Genomic DNA, 27,100 nt, shown 5'->3' on the forward strand with positions numbered 1-27,100 from the left:
CATCCTACACAGTTACAATTGCCGCACTAAGAGAAACTCCAAGGTCCCCCAACCTCTGCCTGAAGCACACTGTGATGTCCACCTTGGCGGCCATGGAGCTGCTTGTTCCTCGGTCCACACCTCATTCTGAAAAGGGTTCCTGAAACCCGATTCCAAACAGCAACCTTGCCTTGGTGATTTTTTGTTTTACCACAAAATTTCCTTTTTCTCATTGCTTAACGAAATACTCTTACTGCCTTCTCCATGAGGTCTGCTTATTTCCCAGAAATGGTCACGTTTCTCTCCACGCCGCAGCAGCTTTTACTAAAAGCCCACAGTTGGCTGGATTGCACGGGGAGTCTCCAAATGACTGTGTTTTTCCTAAGTAGATCGGTCTCGTTCTTCAGAGGAATTGAGGAAGAACAGACATGTTCCAGCCTGCTCTCACATTCCTTCTGGGCTCTAAGACTCTGGTCACTGGGGGTAGAAACTCAGGGAGTTCCGTCTTCTCCAGCACCTCTTGGCTAAAGTCACAGGACCTGGCAAGGGGCCACAGGCAGCTGGAGCCACCCCTGGTCTAGAACTGGGTCTTGCCCGGTCCTGAGAGCCCCAGGAAAGATGTGGCCTGCTGCAGGGCCTCGTCATGACTTTCATGGGCCCCATGCACGTTTGTCTCCACGGGCCTGTTCCTCCATAAAAGAAATATTAAAAATCACACTTTATGACTGCAATGGTAGAAAGACAATTATGATCCAATCTAGATTCACTCTTAGGTCTTCATTATTATTGCATTAATTTTTCTTCTGTTGCTTTGAAAAGCAGTCAAATTGAAAACATTTTGTGGGTCCCTAGAAGTACTGAGAACTCTAGGCCCCAGGCCAGTGGGCCAGCAACCACGGCCCCCGCCCCCAGTCCTCGGGGCCGAACCCCATCTGTACAACCACCTTCTGCCAGAAATGCAGCCCTGCTGGAGGGCCCTGCCAGCCTGTCTCCCTTCACTGGAGAGCATGATGCCCTTGCCCCCTGCCTCACTGGGACAGGACTGGTCCCTGGGCCGCGATCCGCCCCTCGATGTACTGGAAGACAGCTGGGAACAACAACAGGACAAGCTGAAGTCCCCCCCCCCCCCGCTCAAAGCGCCTTATGCGGCAGGCTCGGCAGGCTCGGCCAGGGGTTTAACAAATTACCAGGGACGTGACTGCAGGCAACAGGGGACGCGCGCTGTGCTAGCCCCTCCTCGCAAGGACAGCACGTGGCAGGCCGAGCCCAGTGCCGGTGCTCCTGGCATCTCAGCCAGCGCTGGCTCTTATGAGCCATCAGAATCACTTGGTTCGTTGTCATAACTGGTTATAATAATTGGGTTAAGTAGGGGATGCCCCAAGTCTGCTTTCCCCTCTATCCTAGAAGGCTTTGACCTTGGGCTGAGGACCCCTCTGTGTGAGCCGGTCTGGCAGCCTCAGAGCCCAGCCCTTGCCCCCTCCCGTGGGCTCGGTCAATGGGCTTGCCCAATCCTTCGCCTCCCATCAGAGCCAGCTGGAAGCCCACCCCTCTCCTCCAGGGCCTTCCTCGCCCCTTGCCCTGTTCTCAAGTGGCTCCAGAAAGGGCAGGGGCTCCGGGCCCGGGTAGCTTCTCTGCTGGTGTCCTGTTGCCTGCCTGTCTACCTTCTCCCAGGCATGAAGACAAAATCCTTTCTCTCCCCCACTGGCTACTTCGGTCTTCTGACATCATCTGGCTCACACATGCTTCTTAGTTACTGTTTTCTGAAGACTTGAAAGTCTTCTCCCTCCAGCCCGGTCACCCCTGCCGCTCGATCCTATGAAAAGAACACAGGGCTTTGAGGCCAGCAGGAGCCGGGTTTAATCCTGGCTCCACAACTGACCAGCTGTGTGACTGTGGGCAACTCAATTAACCTCCGTGAGCCCTGCATTGTTTATCTGTCTGAAATTACGGCAGACAATCTTATTTTCTTTAGCAGTGGGGCTCTGGGTTTTTTTTTGCTTTGTTTTGAGGGGCGAAAACTTTGCTAAGCCCTTTGAGGCGGGGGAAGAGCCCGCACCTCCTACCCCATGAGAGGTCTGCGTGTAGACCTGGAAATGCCTTCTCGGGCTGTCCACCGGCTCTTACTGTGTGACTGGAGGGCGCAGGGGGAGGGGGAGGGCTGGCTGCTTGGGATAATGGAGGGGATTTTCTTCGAGCTTGGAGCGGGGAAAGAAAATGTGAAACTGCCACCAAGGGAGAGGGACCTGCGTGTCACAGCCCACCTGCTCAAACCAGACCCATCACCTCCCACTACCTGCTCTTTTCCCACCTTCCCCGTCTCGGTGATCCACTGCTCGTCCCATCCCTGGCCGGAAGCCAGCCAGAAGCCAGCCAGGGGATCCCGGGTCAGAGGCTCTGGCCGTCTGGACCTGCAGAGTCCCCCTCAGAATCATGTTTCTGGCTGCCTAAAGTAAAACACATAGGCTGAGAGAGCTCTACGGAAATCTAGTTAGCAAAACATTCAAACAGGTGTGCGGCACTGGAATATTTGTCTTCTTCATTAACACCCTAGGTAACAGCATTCTGCAAAAGCTCTAGTAAGCTTTTCACTTTGGAATGAACGCACCTCAAGGTACTTGCCGCAACTGTTGCAGGAGAGCCAAAACACAGACTGTTACTGGTGACGACACCGCGGGCGCTCCCCTCTACGGAGTTCTGTTGTCTCCATTCACTGCTGAAGGACCTACTACATGTCAGTTACAAGTTCAAGAACTAAGGCTGGAACATTAGCCCCCACCCGGCTCATGGACCCCCTGAGTTCTGTGGACTCCAAGCTAGGAAGCTGCCCTGGGTCCTCTGCTTTCCATACCCATCCAGCCAGCTCTCCCGAGCAGTCTGCAACCCTGCTCACCTCACCTCCTAGCCGGACAGAGGGTGGGTGTGCCTGTTCCCACCGCCCCTGCGTCCTCTCTCACCTCCTGGCCAGTCTCCTCGCCTCCACTCTTGCTCCACTCCATCCTTGCCACAGCCAGAGCCCTCACCCCCAAATGCACATTTGACCATAGCCCCTCTGCTCCGGATTCTTGATGTCTCCCTGTCGTCTCCAGGGGAAAATCTGAAGATCATGGCAAAGCACCAAGACCCTCCGTCAGCCAACTCTCCTGCCTTATCTCTTGATTCTCTCGCTCTCTCTACTCTGCCTTCCCATCATTCTGAACAACACGGAGTTTCCAGAATATGCCACCCCACTAGGCCTCTATCCATGCTGTTCCCTCTATCCTGAATGCCTTCCCCAAGCTGTCCATGAAGGAAACTCTTATGTTTTCTTCCAAGTGTCAGCTCAAAGGGATGCCTTCTCCATCCCCATCCCCCATCCCCCACCCTGAGCCCGGTACACAGAGATCAACCCACTATTTTCTAATTGTTTGATGAGGCTGTCTCTCACAAGACTGCAAACTTCAGGAGGGTGAAGATGCAGTCGTTTTTCCTTTGACTCCCCCAAACCTCCAGTACCTGGTCCTTCAGGCCTTCTTCTAATATTGAGTAAATCACTACAGGATGGAGGGAGGAAAAAAAAGAACAAATAGGTCCAGAATACTCCACGGTTCGATAGCTAGGAATGGTGTGAGCGGGACCCAAAACGGACACTACGCCATGAAGCTCACTCTCTTTTTCTTTGCTTTCCTTTCCTGTGATGGTTAGATTTCCACGTCCCAAGAATGCCAAGTCACGCGTGTTTTGATCTGTGGGGTGTGCTGTAATCTCTTGAATTCAGCTCTCGATCTTTGAGGGGTCCCTCTGTTAGATACACACACTTCAATTAGGGGGAGATTATTTCCTTTACCAAAAGGCTCATCGTTTCAGTTTCATTAAATAGAGGGTTCTTCCAATGCATGAAGAATGGGATTAGACTTATAGAAATTCAATTTACATTTGGCTTTTTTAGGAACAGATATCTTACACAGCCAAGCCACCACTATATCTGTCAGGCTGCCTGAAGTTATGGTTCCTAGGCTCCTTTTACTCCCTCTGGCACATTCCCTGCTTAACCCCTCCTAACCTGGATCTGTTGAAAAAACTCTGGACACCTGGCCACGTAATCCAGTGGCCTTTTCTTGGAGTCGTCTGTCTCCACCTCCCTGAGTCCTATCACAAGGCTGGCCAACCCATTCTCCCTAAAGCCCTCAAAATCCCCGGCTCTGGGGCTTTTCTGCACCGTCTCTGCCCACCCCCATGCTAGTCCCTGAGCTTCCAGAAGTGTTGGCTCCCTCGGCTTCCATGTGAATGTCTCAGAGGCACATAAACTAAAGCAGATGAGTGATGGGCCTGCTGCCCCCAAAGGGCCCCCCCCCTTCATATCCCTATGGAAGACATCATCATCCACTCATTCTCATAAGGCACCTCTCTCTGCCTTGTCCCGCAAATACCATCCATCACGGGCCGTAAGATGTTCAGCTCCTGAATATGTCTCTGGCCAATCCACCTCTCTCTCCCGCACATAGGAAACGCCACGAAAGCTGCAAATGTCCCTTTCTAAAACCCCAGTCCTTATGATTAGCCCAGCACCTGGCACGTGATAGATATTCAATAACCACCAAAGGTGAATAAGTGAGCAGATAAATCCTATTTTACGAACTGTAACACAGAGGCTCAGAGAACAGAAGTGACTGGTGTAAGGTCACCCAGCTGGAGGGTGAGGGGGCGGGGCACAGCCAAGCCTCAGCTCCAAGGCAGCTCCTGCACCCACAGTCCATTCCGTCCAAAGCCCAGGGCTAGGCTCCACTGCCTGAGGCCCTCCCCCTTACCTGACAGCACCGTGAAGACAGCTGCGAAGGCGTTGAGCTTGAGCCCGTCGATGACATTGCTGGAGTGAAAGAGCTCGAGACACATGAGGCTGAAGCCAACCACCAGCAGGAGAATATAGAGCACCTCGGAGACCACCGACAGCCACAGGACCCCTGCACGACAGGGCCAGAGCGGCCGTGAGATGAGGAACCCAGCAGGGTGGCCCCGCCTGGTGTACCTCCCACCCCACGCCCATCGGTTGGAGAACCCAGACGAGGACGGCAGTTCTAGGGTGCGTCCTGATGACACAGCGGATCACGGCCATGTCCCCAGAACTGGCTCAGGTGCCCAAGCCCAAGTCAGTGGGAGCCCGAGGTTCTCGAGGGAGTGCGGGACCCCTTCTGACAGGAGGGAGGAACCTCCGTCCTGCAGCTGAACAGGGTCTCTTTCCTCATCTGCTAGATGACTGCTCCCGGCGGGAGCTGTCTGATGGCCCGGAAGGCACCTGCCTTAGGATGAAGCGGACACTGTCTTTTCGGAGCTGAGTGCCGGGCGGGTGACATCAGCGGGCCAATCCCCAGCCCCGAGGGCTTCCCGGTGGCTAAACTGGTCAGGGCGGTGTTCTCTGTCGCCTGCAGCTACGAGCATACTCCTACATTTTCATTGACCTTACTCCACTTTTTTCTAGAAACCACTAGAGCTCCTGCCATACCTTCAACCTCGTGGCTGTCCTGGAAGCAGCCATGTTCTAAAGGGAGAGGCTCCCTTCCTGGGATTGATTGGTCCGGTGTGATCGCGTGACCTAAGATCAACCAATCAGAGCCCTTCCCTAGTAGTCCGCGCTTGGAAACGCAGAAGTGACCGGGAAGACCAGCTCTGATGAGAGTGTGAGCCTTATGACAGCGCCCGGTTCTAGCTGTTCCTGAAGGCTCACGGCACCTCTGCCCTTCCAGTGGTTTGGCTCCTCAAGTGTTTGTTTTCCCTGTGCTAGCACAGCTCCCTTTTCTCCCCAATTTTTCCAATTTGGGTTGCCATCATCTACCACCTAGTGTAGGGGGCATATTCTGTTTCTTCCACCCCCCCAACACCCCCGCCGCAACCAACACCATAAGCCTTTCATTTGGAGTGTCCTTTCCCTTCTCTACGTCTGTGTAGTTCAGTTGCAGCTGACACATCCTGGATCCACTTTCAGGGACATGATTCCTATCCAGTCAATTGGAGGTTCAGGACCCCCCTGACTCTAGTCATTGGTTCGGGAATGAACCTCTCTATGCCTGAGTTTCTTCACCTATAAAACAAGGATAATAATAACACCTATTTCATAGTGTTGTCGTGCTGTGAGGATTCCATTAGACAGCAATGTGAAGAGCTTGTTCTTAGCATCTAGTGACAGCTCAATTTGTGCAATATTATTGTTGTTGTGTGGGAGAGACACGTCCCCACCATGCCCCAGGAAATGGAGCCCAGGGGCGCTTGAGTGAGGTCAAGGGTCAAGATAAGAGAAATGCAATTGTGGGAGCAGATAAGATTTCTGAGAAAAAGGATGGGTGAAGAAAATGTAACACATCTGGTGACTTACTTTTCAAGCCACACTAATCACTGTTAGAACAAGACCCAAGCTTTAGAGAAGGGACTATGGACCAGGCCTGACCAGCCAGAGATGGACGTATGACCCAAGTCAGTTCAATGAGAGTCAGTCACAGGACTTTCACTGGAACTATTGGCAAAAAAATTCCTTTCTTTCTACTAGGTTTGAGCCTGGGAGGGTATAAGGATGGAGCTGACAGAGTCACCAAAGGGCAAGGGATTTCCTAAATGCAGGGCCAGTGCCAAGGAAGGCAGTGCTGTGGTGGAGGAGGATAGTGTCCTATGACATTGTTTGAGGCCCTGGATCCAGCCATGCCTGAAGCTCCCAGTTATTTGTTCTTTCTATCACATGAACCATTTAAGTCCTTGTCTTTGCCTAAGCCAGTCTGAGGTGGAATTTCTATCCCTTACAACAAAGAGTCTGTTCTCCAAACCTGTCAAACATGTCCTTCCTACCTCTCTGCCTTTATAAAAATTGTTCCTTCTACTGGGAACGTGCTAGGGGCATCTAATATATACTATTTAGTGAATGAAGGCAATGGACAGAAATTTCTCAGTCCTTATCTGCTCCCTGATGAAGAATCCAGATTCTGAAACACCCACTATCATTCCTATCACAACAGGCTTTCAGAGCTGTGGAGAAATTCTCTCTCTCTCTCTCTCTCTCTTTTTTTTTTTTTTTTTTTGGCTACAAAAATATCACATCTCCTGGGCAATCCCTTGGATTTCTGTAAGAGAATAATGTGCTCTTGGCAGCCCGGCTGTTGTTAAAACACCCCCTGGCAAGGCACACTTATAGCCTCTGAGGCCCCTCTCTGGCCCAAGGCCCACCAAGGCAGCAGGGAGGAAGGCAGGAGATGTGGGGCGAGCTGAGCCACACCAGGAGGGGGGCAGCTCCCACGGAAGCCTGGCCTCCCTCCCAGCAGCCTTCCCCCCTAGCTGCCGTTGCCCTGGTGGCAAGTGGAGGCCGCCCCTCACCACTGTGCTGCTTACTGACTCAGCACCTCCCCCAGAGAGTCCCTATTCCCCACCCCCTGGGGGCGGTGCTCTTGTCCCTGTCCACATGGGCTGAGGGCCAGGCCTCAATCCCTCCCACCTCCCCCCTCCCCTCACAGCAGCATGCAGCTCTGCTCTTTCAGATGCGCTGAGAGTTGGGATGGGGCGTCAGAGGCCGAGATGCCCAGAAAATAAGTAAGTTAGCTGTGGGGAAACAGGCACCAACCAGTCTCTCTGATGCCTGGTTAGGCTTACTCAGAGTTCTTATTCTCTCCAGATTTATTTCCCTGTCCTGCCTCCCCCAATTCCCTTACCGCTCTCCGCTGGGGCATTTCCTTTGTACAGACTTACATGTAAATCCTCATCTCAGTGTCTGCTTCTAAAGGAGGCTGACCTCAGACACTAGCATTCACCTATTAACCTCCCCACGCCCGTATGACGTAGTGAGGCGGCACCCGCTTTACAGAGGAACAAATTCCGATCAGAGGGACTAAGCAACTATCCTGCACAGCTAGGAAGTGGTACAGCCTGGGTTCGAACGCAGGCTTCTCTGACTCCAGGAGCCACACTGAAATCATATCATTCTCCACCCTGGGGTGGGTCAGAGGGGCCCCGCCTGGGTTGGAGGGCACAGGGTTCCCTGGCCACAGCTCTCATCTCCACAATCTCTGGCATTCCAGATATTCCTGAACCCGGATTCCTGCAAGAGGGTGGCCACCCAGTGGGATGGGGGAAGGGTAGACTTCAATCCTCCCCGATCCCACCAGATGTCGAGGTGGGGGGCGTGAGGGGTAAGAAGTCACAAGGAAGAGCAGACAGGTCTTGAGGACACCGGAAGCCAGGCTGTGGAAGGTGCGCTTGACCCATGAGACTTAGGCAGTGAGGTCCTCAGGGTCTTAGCAAGGGAAGGCCCCCCCGTCAGGAGGGTCTGGAAGGCTGCGTGGGTGGGGCGACCTGCTGGAGGTGGGCTGCCATGGCAACGGCAAGAGGTGAGGACAAGCGGGGAGCCCGATAACTTCCAAGGCATGGGCTTGGGGGACTCTGACCACGAAGGTGGTGGCAAAGGAACAGGGAGGAGACCAGAGTGGGGCCACGTGCCCTGCTTGGGCAACTGAGGCAGAAGGTGAACGTTCTTCATGGAGAATGAGGTGATGCTAAGGCAAAAAGACAACAAGGGTCCACATTAGTTGCAGGACCTCCAAAGGGCTGTCCAGGACGTAGCCGGAGTCCGGGCAGAAAGGTGCGGGCATTGGCAAGACGTGGGCACTCACGACATCTCAGAGCAAAGGGTGGGAGACAGATCCACAGGAACATCCGTACTCGGGGAGGGGTGGTGGGGCGAAGGCTGTGAAGGCGACTGGGTGGGTGCCCCACCCGTCCCTCCTGCAATGCTTCTGTGCACACTGCCCCCTGCTGGCACATGGACTCCTGCACCCCTGTGCTTACCCCAGTCCCCAGAGCCCACCCCCTACCTTCACCCACCTTTACAGCAGGCTGGACTGGGGATGGGAGGGGAGACACCACCCTTCACCCCCAGCGGCAGCCCCCAACCAGAGCCTGATGTGAACTGCTCAATACCCCCAGTGGGTAACACTGGGGGGTGCCATCCACATATCTGGGCTTCCCACCAGGGAACCATGTCTCACCACAACACGAAATTGTCTGAGTCAAAAAGTGAAGAAGCTACTCAGTTCTCTGTTATTTTTAAAATTCTTATCACCTCAATCAAAAGAGTCCCTCTTTGGTGCTAATGGGTCCTTAACAACTTTCTATCACCTGTCAATTGTTTAAAGTCCCGGAAAGGGCTCAGGATCTCCAGCAGTTCCTAGGCAGACTTGAAGGACATTTAGACAATTTCCTTCTGAGCTGGTGAGTCTCCATCAGCTCCATCCTCTCCTGTCCTTCCCACTGCTCTCAGCTCCTCTCTGACCTGCTCTGTGCCCCCAAGGGCCCTGACTCCTAGGACTGTACCCCCAGGCTCCCCCACCCTCTGTATGAACAAAGAAGGGCACCAGCTAGAAATGGGGGGTGGGGTGGGGAGGAAAGTCAGTGTTTCTCTGCCCTGCTCCCTGTCTTGTTCCCCTTCTCTGGCAGAGACTTCATTTTCTTACTTTGACCACAGCTCCCAAGGGTTGTGGGAGCCAAGCAGCTGCGGCTTGGCTGTTCCCACCCTTTTTCCTGCCCACCCAAGGCTAGTAACGGCTCCCCTCTGTTGCCAGCCTTCGGGGACCTCAAATTCTCTTAGCCCTTCCCATTCCTCTATAAGGACTTTTTCATCAAAGCGCCTTCACTTGGAGCATTTGGGGGATTCTGTTTCCTGCTGGGACCCTCCCCAACACATTGTGGTTTTTGGCAAGGGATCCAATTAGAGCAGCGATCCAAGCCAGCGGTCTCAGTGTGGGCCCCAACCCGCAGCCGCACGTGGGAAGAAGTGATGCTAATTCTTGGGCCCCGGGACCCATCTGTATTGTAACGAGTTCTCCAGGCAATGCTGACGAGCTCAAACATGAGCACCACTGATCAAAAGCTCCCTTTTTAGCGTAGGTATAAGAAAGTGAGTCAACTTCGGGGGCGCCTGGACCACTCCGTCAGCTAAGCATCCATCTCTTGATTTCCACTCAGGCCATGAGCTCAGCATCCTGGGATGGAGCCCTGGGGCGGACTCTGTGCCAGGCATGGAGTCGGCTTGAGATTCTCCCTCTCCCTCCTTCTCCGCCCCTCCCACCCTGTTAAAAAAAAAAAAGTGAGTCAACTTCAGAAATTGAGTCAATGCTAGATGGGGGATGCTGGCATCTGGCAAACACAGAGAAGCAGGAACTTGAACAATGAAACTTAGGGAATCACTGCATAGGGCATGGCCGCCCATCCGTGCTCTTCGCGAGTATTCGTGTTACGGAGGCACGCACGTGTGAATAAAGGGGGTCGGAAAGGACACCCCTGGCCTGGATGACAGGGTCTTGCCTTGGTGATACCCAGAAAGTCTCCATAATCATTGGGATGATTGTTTTGGCTCTCTGAAACTTGGCATGAATGCCTCGATTTGCAGCTGAGAAGTGGTGACCTCCCGGGGCACAAGAAATGAAATGGCTTCTCATCAGGTACGGGGCCGTGGGGTGACAGCTGATCCTGGTAGCCGCACTTCTTGCCTTTTTAAAAAACAGCTTCACGACACCAACTCTGACCCTCCATGGATGGAATTGATGGGTTTGCAAGAACAATTTCCCTCCCGTCCCCGGTCCCTCCCTAGCCAAGATGGTTCCCAGGGCCAGTGTAGCTGAGTGGGAGATCACCAGGTGGGAACCAGGTCTTGGATGTACGACCTTGGCCGGGGGCCTTCTCCTTCTATCCCTTGGTTTCCTTGTTTGAAAAATGGGCATAATAGATTTGTCCTGAGCATTTAATGAGACAATATCTATAAATCACACCAGCCTGACACTTGGGAAGTATTCGAGAAAGCTCCATGTTACTGTTACTTCCTAATGAGTATAATTACGAGCAATTAGAATAATTATAAGTGGCCGTGGGGCACAGGTATGAAGAGCACAGAGCCGGGCCGGGTCACCTCGGTGGATGCCCGGCTCTGCCAGGCACTAGCTGGAAGACGGGGCGAGCGACATGCTCCCAATGGATATGTTTTCTCGCTTGAAAACTGGGGCTAGATATCATACCCACTTTGCGGGCTGTGTGAGGACACAGCAAGTTAATTAAGGAGCAAAGTGCTTAGGGCAGTGCCTGGTGGACAGCAGGTTAGTTATATAAGCATGAACTGTTACTATTATTGTTTATGTTGTTATTCCCATGGGACATGGCCAAGGGGTGGGCAGCCTGGACAAGGCCTTCCCAGCCACTGGACAAACAAAACCCATCTGGGGTGCAGAGGGGAACTGTTGCAAAATCTAGTGAAATCCCAAGGCAGGGCAGCATTTCAGGATAAAACATCCCCCCCCCCAAATCCATCAGTTTAATATGTCAAATCAATAAATCGTGGTGCTGTGGCTGCTGGCTGTGGGCTCAGAGACACGCCCCCTGAAACCCAGCATGTTAAATCATGTAAATGACGTGGGCCAGGACCTCCGGGCTGCAAATGGCTTCATGACAGCTGCTGTTTGTGAAAGTCAATACTGAGGCTTAGAGGCAGGGATGCTCAGGGGCTGGGAGGAAAAGGCCAGAGAGAACTCAGGGACCTGTAGGGAGGGGCTCCGGGGCCCACTGAGCCCCGAGCCCTCCAACTGCAGATGAGACGTTAGCCCAGAGAAGAGTTAGGATGTGCCCACCTCCCAAAACCGAATGAAGGTAGATTGGGGTGGGGGCAGCCGTCCACCTCCCAGGCTGCTTAATATTGCAAGGCTGGGGAGCAGGGTAGCCCTCTGAGAGGAGCAGGGATTGAGGTGGGGACAGGGCAGAGGGGAGGAGCCGCAGCGAGGCGGGTGGATGATGGTCACAACACGTGTCAGCAGCCCTGAGTTCCAGCTGACGCTGAGGGACCTCTGCAAGGTCCCTGAGCCTCTCTGGGCCTCAGTTTCCCTCCCAGTAAAACAAGTGGATTCTCAAACAAGCTGCCAACAGGCCGAATCCTGCCCACAAAAATGTCTTGTTTGGCCCACACAGTATTTTAAAAATATCTGAATTCATTATCAACATTTAAAAATAGGAGACTTCACATGCAATTTGATCCAGGTTTCTGGATTCGTGTGCAAAACGGGTGCACGCACAATTCGGGACCCTCATCCCCGTAGGATGATGATGGTGGGGCACAGCTGGGGCTGCTCCCCTCAAACACAGCACGTACTTCTGGGTCACTACAGACCCTACATGGTTCCCTTCACCCTTTCATGGCCCCTCTGACTCTCGTGAGTCCGTGAGTCAAAAGCCCCCTATTATGAAGATGGCAAAAGCCATTTCTATCCCTCTCTACGGCGAAGTACATTTTATGAGTCTGTATGGCCCTCACTGATGCCTCCATGTAGGAGTGAAACACCCAGCAAGCCCTCAGTCGTCAAGCTTGCTCAGGGACAGGGAAGGTTCCAGCAAATACCACGCCACCACCCCCCCCAGGAGGGTGCCAAATTGTGAAAAGAGTTAGATTAAAAGGAAAGACAATTCAGCTCTAAAAATATGCCCACATCGAGATAATGGAGCCAGAACACGGATCTAAGAGCTCTTCCAGAGGGTCCGCCTGCCCAGCCCGGCCCCACGTCCTTTGTGAGAAGGCCCAAGAAGGCTGGGAGTTGCCAGTGTCATGGCGCTGGGAATCTTCTTTCACTGAGTCAGACAGAACCTTTTAGGCTTGGACTGGAGGTCACGGTGGCGAGCCTCAGTGGCCGCTCTTGTAGGATGTGCGAAAACATCGGGTAACAGAGGGCTTGGGATGAGAATGCCATTCAAATGCCAACCAGTGTGATGTTCAGGAAACGAGGAGCCTGGGTGGGACTGTTTGCCACACCGCGATCTTTTCTAGAGCCCTCCTTCTCTAGAGCCTCTTGACTCAAAGCGGGTCTGCACACCAGCAGCAGCTGTAGCCCCCGGGACCCTGTGAGAAATGCAGATTCTCAGTCCCCACCCAGACCTACTGACTCAAGGTCTGCATTTTCACCAGGTCCCCAGCTGATCCAGATGCATGGTCAAGTGTGAGGACAAAGTTCAAGTGCTGATGCCCTTGACACGTGGGTCCTGAGCAGCCCTGCGCACCTCCAACCCTCAGCACACTGCTAGCTCAGCATTCCATGCCCTCCCGAGCCTCAGGCTTGGCCTCGGGCCCTGAAGTGTTGTCCTCTCTGGGGTCATCAAAGATCTCCACATCCTCTATTCCAGAACATGCAAGTATGTTACCTTACACAGCAGAAGGGACTTTGCGGATGTGATCATGACCTTGAGATGGGGACGTCATCCTGGATTATTTAGACGGGCCCCATGTAATCATGAGCATCCTTATAAGAGGGAGGCCAGAGGGCCAGAGGCAGGAGCAGAAGATGGGACAACAGAAGCAGAGGTTGGAGTGATATGGGGTTAGACACGAGCCAAGGAAAGCAAGCAGCCTCTGGAGGCTGGAAAAGGTGAGGAAACGGTTCTCATCTGGAGCCTTCAGAGAGGAACACACGCCTGCCTTGTAATTGATTTAGCCTCCTAAGGCTCATTTTGGAATTCTGACCCCTAGAACTATAAGATAATAAATCCATGCCATTTTAACTCAATGGGTTTGTGCTAATGTGTTACAACAGCCATGAGAATCTAATATACCTTCTTTCTTCAGAGAAGGTCACCTCCTCCAAGAAGCCTCACCCCAGCCCCTCACTGCAGCCCCCAGACTGAGCTCAGCAAAGAAGGAAATCTCTCCACCCCTTCCAGTAGATGCTGTCCTAAGGTGGAGTGAACCTGGACTTGGGGACAAAGAGGTCTGGATTTGAACTTGGATCTCTATCTAAACCTCTCTGAGCCTCAATGTCTTTGGCCATAAAATAAAATCAATGCTATGAAACTTACACGTCTTCTGGACAAGTTAAATGAGATCATGGCTGCAAACATTGCCCCCTCCCCCAACCACCCACCCCTGGTCTGGCTCCTGGCACATCACAGGTCCTCAGCAAACGTTGGTGTAGCAAGTTGACACTCCAGGACCGCAGAAATGAGTCCTTCTCCTCCGAGCTCACACGTGGACAAACCAGTCGATCACCGGAACGGGATCTGACAAGGCCTTATGGCCCCCAGAGTTCTGCAAGGCTCTACTCCCCAACAATTTAGAAATGACTCTAGCACACATGCCCTTTAGAAACTGCTCTGTTGGAATCCGGGACCAGTCACTGAGCATTTGAGATGTGTCATGGTGACCTTGGCCTTCAGCATCAGACTGCAATGAGTTTTCTTCCTCTTTAGAGTCCAGAAGTGGGTGTTGGAAATAAACTCGGACCCACACAGGCTGGGGCCAGGGCAGTGTAGCGGGAAAAGCTGAGAAGACTGAGGTTGAGTTCTGGTCCCCAAGCCCACACTGCCCCCCCGCCCCCACCATCGTCTTGACCAAGTGCTCTCACCTCTCTGGGCCTCTCTTTCTCCCCAGATGGGGCTGCTGTGCAGGCCAAGGAAAGAGAAGAGGGGAGGTCAGAAGCTGTGAACTGGCCCAAAGACAAGTTTCTGAAATTTGTTGTTGTTGTTCTGTTTTCTGGGCTTTTCGTTGCCTCTCTTTCTCTGTCAGCCTCTCCGTGTGTGCATCTCTCTCTTCCTCTCTTGGTATATGTGGTATTTTTAAAATTTTGAATTAGATGCCAACATTTAAAAATGGGAAAACCGCATGAGAATCTAGATTCTTACCGAAGCCTGGTAGGCCAGGGCCTCGTCGCCACATGAAGACATTGGCTAGAGCCGAGCGGTGGCTACTCCCGCAGGCAGGGCATGCCCTCTGCACTTGACCACACTCCTCACCCTTCCCTATAGGATCCACTCTTGGAGTGGAAGACACCCCTGAGGGGAAGCAGAGTCTTTTACAGTGGAGCTGGGAGGAAGTAGCGAGATGGAAAAAAGAAGCCAAGAAGTAGGCAGTCAGGGGACAGAAATGGTCAGGGCTCAGGGAAGATGTCTGCCCTCTGCCCAGGAAGACACTGTATCCGAGGGACCTCCCAGATACCCACCGGTTCCTACTCCAGCTGCCAGGCGGGGAAGAATAGTACCCTCTAGAACACCTCTGTGAACATAAAGCGGGACTGGAAGGGAGGAAAGAAGAGAAAGGCTTCCCCGCCGTGAGGTGGTGATGTGCCCAGTGCTTAAGTCATGGCCCGGGGAATCAGACATCCAGGCATACCCCAGCTCTGCTACGGACTTGCTGTATGGCCTTGAGCCTCAGTCTCCTCACCCACCCCTTGTGAGAATTAAAGAAGCACATCAAGAGGCATAACCAAGGCTTAGCTCATGGTGGGACCCAATGAATGCTAGCTGTCCCCATTCAACAGATGAGAACACTGAGGCTTGGAAAGCAGCAGAAAAAACTCATCCATCTCAAGCCTGACAAAGCCAGGCTCAGCAGGTGGTAGGGAGATGCTGTCATCTGGATTATCCAGATTCAAGATCTGCTCAGGACCCCAAGACTAGCTATGTTCTAGCCCTCTGCCCTTTGCCTCCCTGTGGCCCCTCTGCTGAATCTATGGTCCCCTATGGCCTCAGTGGCATCTGATCTGTCCTCCCTGATCCTGACCTTTAGAACAAGTGTCCCTTCCCCCTTACCTCACCTGAAAAAGAGCAGTCACTGAAGCAAACCTATTTCCCAAACCCAGACTCCGTGTCAGATATTATGGGGGATACAGAGGGGAACAGGACTTGGATCTAGCCCTCCGGGAACCCCAAATTTAATAATGACCATGTTATAAACTGTCATCCAGGGAGAGCCAAGCACTGTGCTGGGTTCTTGGAAAGAGAAACTCATCTCATCCTACAAGACCCTATGACCTGAGTGCTATTGTTAAGTCCAGGTTATGGAGGGGAAACTGAGGCACAATGCTGTTAACTACCCAGCCCAGGGTCACAGCTGGTAAGTGGCAAAGCTGGGATTCAGAGCGCAGCCAGCCCAGCTCCCCCTCCATGACGAGCCTGGCTGGAACCCTACATTCCAGTGGAAGAAAGGGCATGTCCTGATGTGTTCACCCCCCACCACACACACACACCAGGTGGCCTGGCTGGTTCCTTCCAACAAGCATTCGAGAGAGGAGCTACATATAAGGACAGAGAAGCACAGAGGAGGAAAGTAATCTGCCCCAGGTCCCACGCATTGGCAAGGGGAGTCAGGAGTGGCGTCCAACTCGGCCTGAGTGCCGCCCCAACCCACCCCCAGCTCTCTGCAAGGGTTCCACACCTTTTCTGGGCCACGTACCTTTATGACATCTGATGAAACCTAAGGACTCTTTCTCGGAATCATGTTTTTAAATGCATAAAACAAACATACATAGAATTGCAAAGGAAACTAATTTACATTGAAACGGAGTCATCAAGACTTTTTTTTAAGTCAATGTATAATATTAACCTACATGCTTCTTTATTAATGCATAAATAACAAGTTCTAAGAGCTCCCAGGGCTTCAAAGTAGCAAGAAGGGACATGGTATTTTTGAGATCCATACAAACCCTGTAATGTGTCATGAAAACTCTGATTCTGATGGGCGACAAAGTCCCAGGCAGGGCTAGGAGGGAAATGCCGACTGCCAATTAGAGGCTATGAGAGTAGAGTTGTAACATTTTGCCACCCAAACTCTTGGATCCCCGGAGTTCTGCCTGCTGAACCCTCGGTAATTTCCAGGTTAATAAATCTCTGCTTAAAGCAGCCTTTCTCAAATATGCAAGTGACGGTGAAAATGTACGTTCCCAGACTGTCCCCCGGGGAAGCCAATGCCACAAATGCGAGCAGAGGCTGGGGTCCACATTTTGAACAAGCATCCCTGGTCGTTGAGAGGCAGGAATCTTGTGAAAATGTAAATCCCCTTAATATATCTTGAAATCAGGAATTGTAATACCTCCAGCTTTGTTCTTCTTTCTCAAGGTGGCTTTGGCTATTTGGGGTCTTCGGTGGTTCCATACAAATTTTAGGGCTGTTCGTTCCAGTTCTGGGAAAAATGCTGGTGGTATTTTGAGAGGGACTGCATGAAATCTGTAGATGGCTTTGGGCAGTATGGACCTTTTAACGGTATTGATTTCTCCAATTCATGAGCATGAAAGATCTTTGCATTTGTTTGTGTCCTCTTCGATTTCTCTCTTCAGTGTTTTATAGTTTTCAGAGGACAAGTCTTTCACTTCTTCCGTGAAGTTTATTCCTGGGTATCTTATTCTATTTTTTTTTTAATTTTGTTCTTTTTAGTGCAATTGTAAATGGGAGTGTTTCCATCATTTCTCTTTCAGCTATTTCATTATTAGTGTATAGAAACACAACAGATTTCTGTATATGGATTTTGTATTCTGCAACTTAACTGAATTTATCAGTTCTAGTAGTTTTTTGGTGGAGTCTTTAAGATTTCCTATACAGCATATCATACCATCTGCAAATAGTGAAAGTTTTACTTCTTCCTTACCAATGAGGATGCCTTTTATTTCTTTTTCTTGTCTGATTGCTGTGGCTAGGACTTCAGGACTATGTTGAATAAGTCTCTCCCTTGCTGTTACCTTTTGGAGATCTCCCACTGCACTTGAAATGAAACCCAACTCCCCACCTGGCTTTCAAGGTCCCAGCAGGTTGTCAAACCACTGCACACCCTTGGATGTCCCCTCACCCACCACACTCAAGCTACCTCAGGGCCTTTGCACTTGCTGTGCCCTCTGTCCAGAATGCTCATCCAAGTAGCTACCACCCCCAAAACACATGTCACTTTCTACCCTTTGCCCTGCTTTATTTTTCATTATTTAGAATGGTGTTATCTCTTGGTTTACTTATGTGTGGCCTGCTCCCTTTCCATAATGAGAGCCCCACATGGGAAGAGATTTTATCTACTGTGTTTAGCGCTATCTTTGAGAGCAGTGTCTGGCATGGCACAGGAGGTGCTTGGTAAATATTTGTTAAATGAACGAGTGAAGAAATGATACAAGCAAAGAGGAAGAAGAGGTGGCCAGACTCCTTCAGCAGCAAAGCTAAGAGAAGCGAGTAATCCAAGAAGGAGGAGCCATTGTTGTGAATGTCACCCGAAGGTCAAGTAGAATGAGGATGGAGATGAGAAAAGGCCACGGGCTTTGGAGATCTGGACCTTTCTGTGTGTGGAGAGGGAGGCAAATTCCTTCAGAGGCCAATGCCAAGGGGAACGGGACTTGGGCGCTGGGATAGGAGTGGGTAATGAGGCTGGCAGTGTAGACCCCACAGACTTTGGTGGTGGGAACTGGCAGACCTGGGGAGGTTTGCACCAAGGAGGGAGAAGGAGAGGGCAGCCAACCTGGGGGTTGGTCATCCGGCTTTACCCCAAGACTCATTAATTCAATTTCAGTGGAGAGGGACAAGGCAGGGACAAGAGCAGGGTTCTGGAGCCAGCCAGAGTGGATTCAAATCTCACTTCCTCCCTTACTAGCTCTGTGATCTGGGGCAAGTTATGTAAATCTTGCTGGGCCTCAGTTTCCTCATCCATAAAATGGAATGCCAACAACTCCCACATCAAGGGTTACAGTGTGGACTCAGGGGCCTATGAGGACACAGGGCCTCACTATGGCTCAGTGACAGCTCTGTACCAGGCTCAGAAGGCCACTGCGGAAGGCCACTGTTGGGAGCCAGCCTGGGCCAGGCTTGAGAGTCTCAGGAGTTTCTGGAGAAGGGTCCAGGGAAGGCAAAGCAAACGAAGAGCAGGACTTAGGACCACAAGCATGGCTGGGCCACAGAGGTCACGTGTGAAGGCCAGAACTGGACAGAGGAGGCCCCTTCATCCCAAGGGCAGTGAGAGCAGGGGGAAGCCTCCTGCAGGGGAGTGGTCAGATCTGGATGTCCCCACGCTCATGCTGGCCGTCACCCAGAGAGAGAGCAGGGAGGAGCAAGCCTGGAGTCCCCGGCTAGGACCCCTGAAGGCAATGGGAGAATCTGTGGCCAAGTTAGCAATAGACGGTTCAGGCCTGAGGACCCCAGGTCACACTAGTCTAACAAGGGTCCCACGAAGACAAGCACCTATGGTGGCCCAAACTACCAACTCCATCAACCCTTATTCTCATCACTCCATCCCCCTGATGGTCACAGATGGAACCTTCTCATAGTGCAAGGTGGAGGGGACTTGAGCTGTAAGCCTCCTTCGCAGGGGCTGTGGAGGGACAGCGGCCTCAAGTTCGGAATGAGCTCCTGAGGGACTGACTCTTGTGGAGCAGGCCAGGAGTCTGGGACTCAGACAGACTGCACCATCCACCCCCCATGCCCCCATATTTGGACGTCCTGACCTCAGGAGGGCCCCAGCCGAGACAGAGACCCTCTGTGGTCCTCCATGAAGCCACTTTGATTGTCCGTACCAACTGGCTCAGCATCGACTCGGGTCAGCGGCCACCTGTGCAATGGCCTTCAACTCCCCGACTCCTCCTGACCTCGTATCTTGCCCTCCTGCCCCTTGTTCATTTCCTTCTAGTCATATTGGCCTCCTTGCTGTTTTTGCACTAGTCATTCCCCCTGCCTTAAACACTCTTCCACTGCATCTCCCCACCTCCTCTAAGTTTTGCTCAAATGTCATTCCTTAGTTATGTCTTCCTTGATTCCACTATGTCAAATTGTCAACACCCCCCCCCAGCATTCCCTAAACATTTTCCCTTTTTATTTTTTTTTCCTAACATCTATCATCATACAGCAGCCAAAAGGATCTTTCTAGAATACAAATCAAATCTCCTTACTTTAAGCTCTTCAATGCTCCAGTGCTTTCCCGTCACACTCAAGTTCCTTCCAGGACAAGAGGCGATCTGCACCTCCCCCCTCAACACACACCTGTCCAGCCTTTTCCATCCACAAACATACAAAACTCATTCCTACCTCAGGGCCTTTGCACATGCTTTTTCCACCTTTGCAAAGAACACGGGTATGAGAAATCTCTTAACGTTCCTCCCCTAAGTAAAGGCACAGTCCTGATAATAAATAGGAACTAACACTCTGCTCCCATGTCAGGAAGATAAGATCTGGGGGTAGCTGCAGCCATTTCCAGGATAAACCCGGGTTCCTGGAGCAACCTGCTTCCAGGATAAAGGAAGAGGCTCAGCTTGGCTCTAGCCAACTGGTGGAGTACATGTCCAAGGCTGCCGATCTTCCAACTTTTCAAAAGAAGCCAGAAATCCTGACTTTTATGTGAAATCTCCGCATTTTGAAAATATCAGCAATGCATTCTAATGTTTTCAAACATCGTGTGACTCAACTACATACACAGCTGAGCAGTGGCAGGGCCCTAGGATGCCAGTCCCCAACCCTTCCCAGAACTCAGACACCCAGTCATAACTGAGTTCACCGCATTTCATTTTTTCGGATGGCAAAAATTCATCCCAGAGAAGGCACGAGAATCGAACAAGGTCACATAGCTCTGCATTCAATGGACTCCGACCCAGGGCTTCTGATTCTTAACCACAGACCCGTAACTCCTACTGTACACCAGGCTAGAACCTGCAGATTGGAAAATGCTATGCGAGCCCATGGCAGCATCTTCAAGGCATGGACCGAATAAGGGGGGGAAAATGTGTGTGGGCAGAACTCTTTTTAGGGCTTATCCCCAAGGGTGTATGGAGGGCTTTCCCAGGATGGGCTTCTTTGATCTGAGCAGGGTGTTCTTGGCAGGGAGGAAACTAATGCCTGATGCCCCTTGAGTCTCCCTTGCGCTCAGAATCTCTACTACACCGGGAGCCAGACAACCTCTTATCTCTTGCCACTCCCCTCCCCCCACTGCCTTGGCCGAAAGGACCCTGGTTTCACTCCAGCAGAAGGGTCTAAAAATATCCAGACTCACCAACTTCAGGGGTGTATTCTCTCATCTGGGAGGCTCCCACAAAGCTTTTGCCAATATAAATGGCATTTCCTTTGATATTTTTAAAGATCAGAGAATCCAGGAGAATATGCAAGCTGCATGGGCCTTTGAGATCAGAGCTCCCAAATGCCTCCCGGGTTTCAGGTTAAGGAAGAAAAAAAAAAGAAAGAAAGAAAGAAAGAAAACAACTTTCTTAAAGAGGCCCAGGAGGTTAGGTTTCCAGATAATTCACAAAAGAAGAAACGAATGTAGTTAACATCATATAGAAAAATAGATTCAGCCTCATTAGTAATAACATTTAGATTCAAACATTCTTGAGACAGCACTTCAGACTGGGAATCTTGAGCAAAGGTTTTTCAGCTGAGAGTGTCTGGTAGAAGGTGGTGAAGGGAAGATGGGTTTGCCCTATAGAAACATTTATTTCTCCTTCAACAGACATGCCATCTCCTTGTTTCCCAGGCCCTCATGCAGATAGGAAGGACAGAGTGACTTGTCCTGGCCACCCAGCTCTGAACAGAAATGTGCGTCGCTTTAGGGAAAATGCACAGAAAAGCTGGCGTGTGACCTCTCTGGCTCTCACCACCAACTGCCCCCCGCCCCCACCCCAATCCCCATGTCGAGTTGTTGGTGTGTCCATCAGCCTGGGTCCCTGGGAGATCAAGTTCGCTTCAGTCTCTGTACCTAGTGGTTCCCTCTGGAAGGTTCTTTTCTTCTTATCCTCACATGACTGGCTCTTTTTCTCCATTGGGGTCTCAACTAAAGGCCCCAATCTATCCACCAATTCAACCTTCTTCTTCCCAGACCACACTCTGCCATCTTGTTTGCCTTTCTAGCAGCTTCCCCACTTTGAAATGACCATATCCTTGGCTCAGTCTCCTCATCTGTGAAATGGGCTGTGGGACAACAGTTCCTAAGGGCCCTCCCCTCCTTGACGTGACTTCTGGGAACTTGGTAGGTACAGACACCCCGTCTCCACCACCACTCCCTTCTCTGGTGCCCTGGACCAGCCCAGCATCCCTGCTGGGGATAGAACTGGCTTTTTCTTGCAGGGACCACTGTGCCAGAGATCTCAATCCTTGTACTGGGGCGGGGCAGACCACCCCTTCCTAGTTCCAGGGGGCTGTGACCCAGGCCACGGTGATTGGTTCAGGGAGGGGTGTGGGATGCACGCCGGACCAATCAGAGCCAGTCCCGGGCCTTTACAGAAACATCTGAAAAGGAGGTGTATCTCGCAGTGACTATGTCCATAGCCCCCGTAAGAAGGAGGCCAGCTCAGGAAGGCCCAGCTGAGAGTTGGGAGCTGCCCGTGGAGACCACTGGATCCAGCTGTGCGTGACCGAGCTCCACCCCGATCACTGAGTTCCTGGAGCCAGCAAATTCCTCGTTTGGCTCAGGCCTGTTGGAACAAGTTTTCTGTTTCTGCAGCCAAAACAGCCTCTAGCCTCCCCTGTTCCCGTAAGCCTGGCTGTCACAGCCCCCGGAATGTTTGCTTATGGTTAGTGTCTCCCCGGAGCCCTGAGCTTCCCCAGGGCAGGGCCTCCCGCCTCCCCGCCCCTCCACTGCCGCCCACAGCCTGGTCAAGTGGCCTGAGAGGACAGAAACTCCCAGCTCCAGGTCCTTAATTGGGGAGCATTTCTGTCAGTCCTGGGAGCCTCAGACTCTGTGATCTGAGCAATTAACCTTTCTGCAGAGGCCAAGGCCAATTATATCTCGGGGGGCCATCTGTGACATCTGTGAAGCCGACCGAGCGCCTCGGCCTGACTCCTTGGTTTTTATAGGACAAAAGTGGCCTCATCAATCTCTTCTATCACCCCCATCCCCCACAGCCTTGGTCTGGGCCTGTGTCCTTTCTTGTGCTCAGAACCAGGTCCTACCTCCTCCCCACTTCCTGCTGGCCCCTCCAGTCTCCCCAGTCGTCCACAGTGACCTCTGCGACCTCATCTGCAGCGGGACCCCTCCACACAGCTCCAGCCCCCCTCAATGCCCTGTGTAGTGGTTGCAGATGTGGCCCTGAGTCTTCACTCCTCCTTGTGTCTGTACCCTCTGCTCTACCCTCCATGTGGACCTGGGGCTCAGCCATGTGACTTGTTGTGGCCAGTGGGGTGTTAGTGGATGGGACACAAGTGTGTGGCACACCTGGGCACAGCCCCTCCCTTCTACTTCTTTTATCATCACAAGGTCATGCCCAGGCAAGCCCGCTGGAGGATGGGGAACTCACAGAGCAGGTCTGGGTCCTAATCCCCCCAGCTGAAGCCAGCCTCAGTCAGCAACACTCAGCCTTCACCTAGACACCCGAGCGACCCAGCCGGGATCAGCAGGATGCCCGGCCAACTCTCCCCAGGAGCTTGAGCTGCCCATTCCGTCCCCACGTACCCGCACAAGAAGTGGTTTGTAGGCAGGGTTCCTGTGGCAAAAGATGACGGACTCCACTTCCAATCCCCTCCCCCTTACACCTCACACCTTTGCCAGTGCTCTCCCATCTGCCAGCCAGGCCTGCCCTATCTCCATTCTGGTGTGCCTGGCGAACTCCTATGCGTCCTTCAATACCCAGCATAAGTGTCTCATCCAATGCAGGCCTGCAGTAATGCCTCTTGCCAGGCCTCCCTGGTGGTCAGCGGCTCAATTCCTCCTGCCCATGCAACACAGCCTGGAGTCAGAGAGTTTGGGTCAAGTCCTGGCATCATCACAATAGCTCTGGAGATTTCGGGTGCTTTGCCTCACGGTGCTAAACCTCAGCCTCCTTGCCCAAAAACCGGGATGATGGCAGTAACCCCTGCTTCACAATGACCCATGGGATGGGCTGAGCACAGTGTCTGGGACACATAAGTGAACTACGCATCTGTTTTTCCTGCTGCTGCAACACTAGTATCTGCCTCCCTCCTGAGACGGGAGGGCCCTAGAAGTCAGGACCCACACCCCGTTCACCACCATGGGCCTGCAACCCTGCCCAGAAAGGGACACGTCTAATGGAATGATGGAGAAGTTCTCCCGGCACCCACCACTGCCCCCTGTTCTAGATAAGTCAGCACTTCAGAGGCTCTTAAGAGGGCACAGTCAGTCCCATTTTATTGCTAGGAAAATCAAGGTTCAGAGAAGCGATGTAACTTGCCCAAGATCACAGAGAGCAGTTAAGTGACATACACCCTTGCTCACCCCTCCTGGTCTGGCCCGCATTTGGGACAAAGACAAATGCTGTGACATCCAAGAAAATGATTTCTCCCGGGAAAAATAGTAAGAGCCACAGTAACACAGCTAATATTCCAACACTATTGTCAATGTTAATATAAGTATCATCAATATTATTACTATTTTTTACTATCTTATGGGTGTTCTTCTAATCAATTGACCTATTTCAACTGATACAACCTTCACAAAAACCTCTGTGAGGAATGTGCTAAGATTATCCTCATTTTATAGTCACAGAAACTGAGGCACAGAAGGTTCATTGATTGTTCAAGGTCACACCGCTGTTAAACGTCAGAGATGGGATCAGAACAGGCTCCCTGGTGCTACAGAGCCTTCTAGACCCTGAGGCAGAAGGGCTCTAGTGGAGGACAGGACGTAAGCGGTTGAGACCACATCCCAGCGTCCGTTCAGCATGGGACTAGTGCCCTGTTCCGGGCTCAGCCTGGCCACCCCCGCACGGCCTCCAGGCTTAACACCACCCCCGCCTGAGCCTCATCAGCCGGACTTCTCTGTCCTTAATGATTCCCTGTCTTCCCATAAGAGAAGCCCAGACACATACGGTGCAGGTACACACACCTTGTCAACCTGTTCTCCCCCGTGGGAGCCTGCCTCCGTCTCCCCAAACACTCCAGCTCCCTACCTGGAGTCCTCGGACAGGGCTAGGACCCCGACGCTCTGTTTACATATGACCACCTCCCCCTGCACCTGCCAGACCCTGACACCCGAATCAGCCTGACGGGACTCTCGGAGTTTCCTGGCAGCCCGAATCAAGCATGCCATTTGGGTACCAAACACAGTGTGGCCTCTCTCTCGTGCAGCCCTGTCCTCTTACTCTCTCCCCTATCTTCTTGACTCCAGGCATATGGGTCTCCCTGCTGCTCGGCTATTTCAGGAACATACTGGGCATGCTCCTGCCTCTGAGCCTTTGCAGCCCCTGATCCTGATGCTTTGAACATTCTTCCCCCAGACATGCTCGTGGCTTGCTCCTCCACAGCCTTCAGATCTTTGCTCAAACGTCACCTTCTCAGTGAGCCGTGTTCTGGCCACCCCGTCTGACTCCCAAACTCCCGCCTACAGCCCCTTTCCCCCTTCCCTGTTCTCCACGCTTTACCACCACCTGGTAACACTTTATAACTGACCACTCATTTTTGTGGGTATTTGTTTCACTCTTCAAGAGTGTAAGCTCCGCGAAGACAGTGATTTCTGTTCCGTTTGTGCTCCTCTGTCCCCTAGCATTTTGACCCCTGCTAAGAACGTAAGAGGCAGTCGGTATCTGCCAAATAAACAAATGGTTAGTTTGTCAGCTTTGATTTCAAGCTCTAAGACTACTGACTACCTGATGTGTGGCGGGGCGGGGGGTGGTAAGGCTGGGTCTTTGTCAGTTCCCACAAATCCTATGAGGGTCTGACAGTCACCATCCTTGCCCCCAAGCTCCCAGCATGCCCACCGTCCTGGTCCACTCCAGGGAAGACAACTGGCATTGAGCCTAAAGTCTGGTTGTCACATCTCCCAACTTCACAAAGCTTTGGGAGGTAAGGTAGTACACTCAATAACAATATTAAGATGAGCATTTATTAGGGTGTGAAGAGAGCAAGTATTGGTGAGACCGTGGAACAAAGGGAAAGCTCATCTCACAAGGGAGGCAGTATGGGATACAACCACCTTGGAGAACAGTGGCTTTACCAAGCACAGCTGAACATATTCAGATCCTATGACCCAACAACCCTGATATCATTCGTGCATGTTAAAGCAATTCTTATGCCATAATATGGATTCAAGAGTGTTCAGAACACAGTTTGAAATAGAAAAAGAAAAAAAAACTGGAAACCACGAAATGACTATCGACAGCCCAACAGCTAAATAAATTATGGTATATTCACACCACGGAATGCTATGCGGAACCACAAAGAAATGGATTATGTCTACACACATCAACATGGATGAATCTTAAGAACAAAATGTAAACAAGTTATAGAATAATATATATATACCGCGGTCCAATTGACCCAAAGTTCAAAAATAAGCAAAACCATACAGTGTATTGAGATACAGACTTGTTGTAAAACTAGTCCCTTTGGGAATGGTCTGGGGTTGGGGGGGACCCTGGGCTTCAAAGCTAATAGCAATGTTGCTTAAATTGGGGATCAGTAAATGGATGTTGACTGGATTTGTATTATTAGTTTTTGGATTTATTTTTATAAATAGTCCTTTTTCTATATTCAAATTCTGGACTGCGTCTGTTGTAATATTTAATAAAGTTATTTTTAAAGGAAAACAGTAATTAAGGTAGGCTAGAGTAGGGATTGGCACACTATGGCCCAGGGGCCAAATCTGGCCCACCTCTTATTTTTATAAATAAAGTTTTATTGAAACATACCCACATCCATTTCTTCATAAATGGTCAATGGCTGCTTTCATGCAGATCAGTGCAGAGTTGAGTAATTGCAACAGAGACCATATAGCCTACAAAGTCAGTATTTACTATCATATATTTGCTATCTGGCCCTTTTTATAAAAAGTTTGCCAAACCCCAGGCGGGAGCAGTGAACCAAATGCACGGACTGAACTTCTTTATTAAAAACAAAAACAAAAACAAACCCAAAAAACTTTTTTACTGATTTTTTAAAATGTCAAAGTAATGCATGCTCATTGTGAAGAATTCAAAGAATACAGAAACATGAGAAAAGAACAATTTCCCATGTAAAGCAATAACCACTGGTAAAACTTAGGGAAATTTCCTTCCAGTTTGTTTTTTTTTATTTCCCCACGCATCTGTACCTTCCCCCCCACCCCCAATCAGGAGCACGCTGATTATGGGATTCTGTGCCCTGCTGCATTTCCACTTAATATCATCTCAGGAGCATTTTTCTGGGTGGTTTAATTACATTCAATTTTTGCTATTATAAGTAATGATGTGATTAGTATCCTTGTACACACATTTTTGTTGACAATATGAAATATTATATAGTCATCCAAAATGAATTCTTCAAGGAATTTTAATGACATAGAGACTATCACGGCTGCATTATTTATACCAGCAAAAAAGCCTGGAAACAATATAAATTGCCTGGCACTGGGAGAATTCGCTATGTGAACCTGGTACATCACTGAACATAATATTATGTAACTCTGAAGTGTGATGGTCAAGAGAAAAATGCAAAAATGGCT

The 27,100-nt window shown here is 51.2% G+C and overlaps 1 protein-coding gene across 3 annotated transcripts in view; it reads right to left on the reverse strand.

The window, feature by feature from the left end:
• LOC111162338 (GSG1 like) overlaps positions 1 to 27,100 on the reverse strand; it is a 198,452-nt gene that overhangs the window by 66,979 nt on the left and 104,373 nt on the right. For 2 of the 3 annotated variants that reach the window (XM_022526699.1, XM_022526698.1), the window contains exon 3: positions 4,764 to 4,916. The exons of the other annotated variant lie outside the window; for it this stretch is intronic. In XM_022526699.1, the coding sequence (XP_022382407.1) occupies positions 4,764 to 4,916 (153 nt within the window). The remainder of the gene's footprint in view (positions 1 to 4,763; positions 4,917 to 27,100) is intronic. 3 annotated transcript variants of the gene reach the window in all.

This window comes from Enhydra lutris, unplaced genomic scaffold (genome assembly GCF_002288905.1).
Source record: "Enhydra lutris kenyoni isolate GAN:26980312 unplaced genomic scaffold, ASM228890v2 scaffoldscaffold90, whole genome shotgun sequence".
NCBI classification, from domain to species: Eukaryota; Metazoa; Chordata; class Mammalia; order Carnivora; family Mustelidae; genus Enhydra; species Enhydra lutris.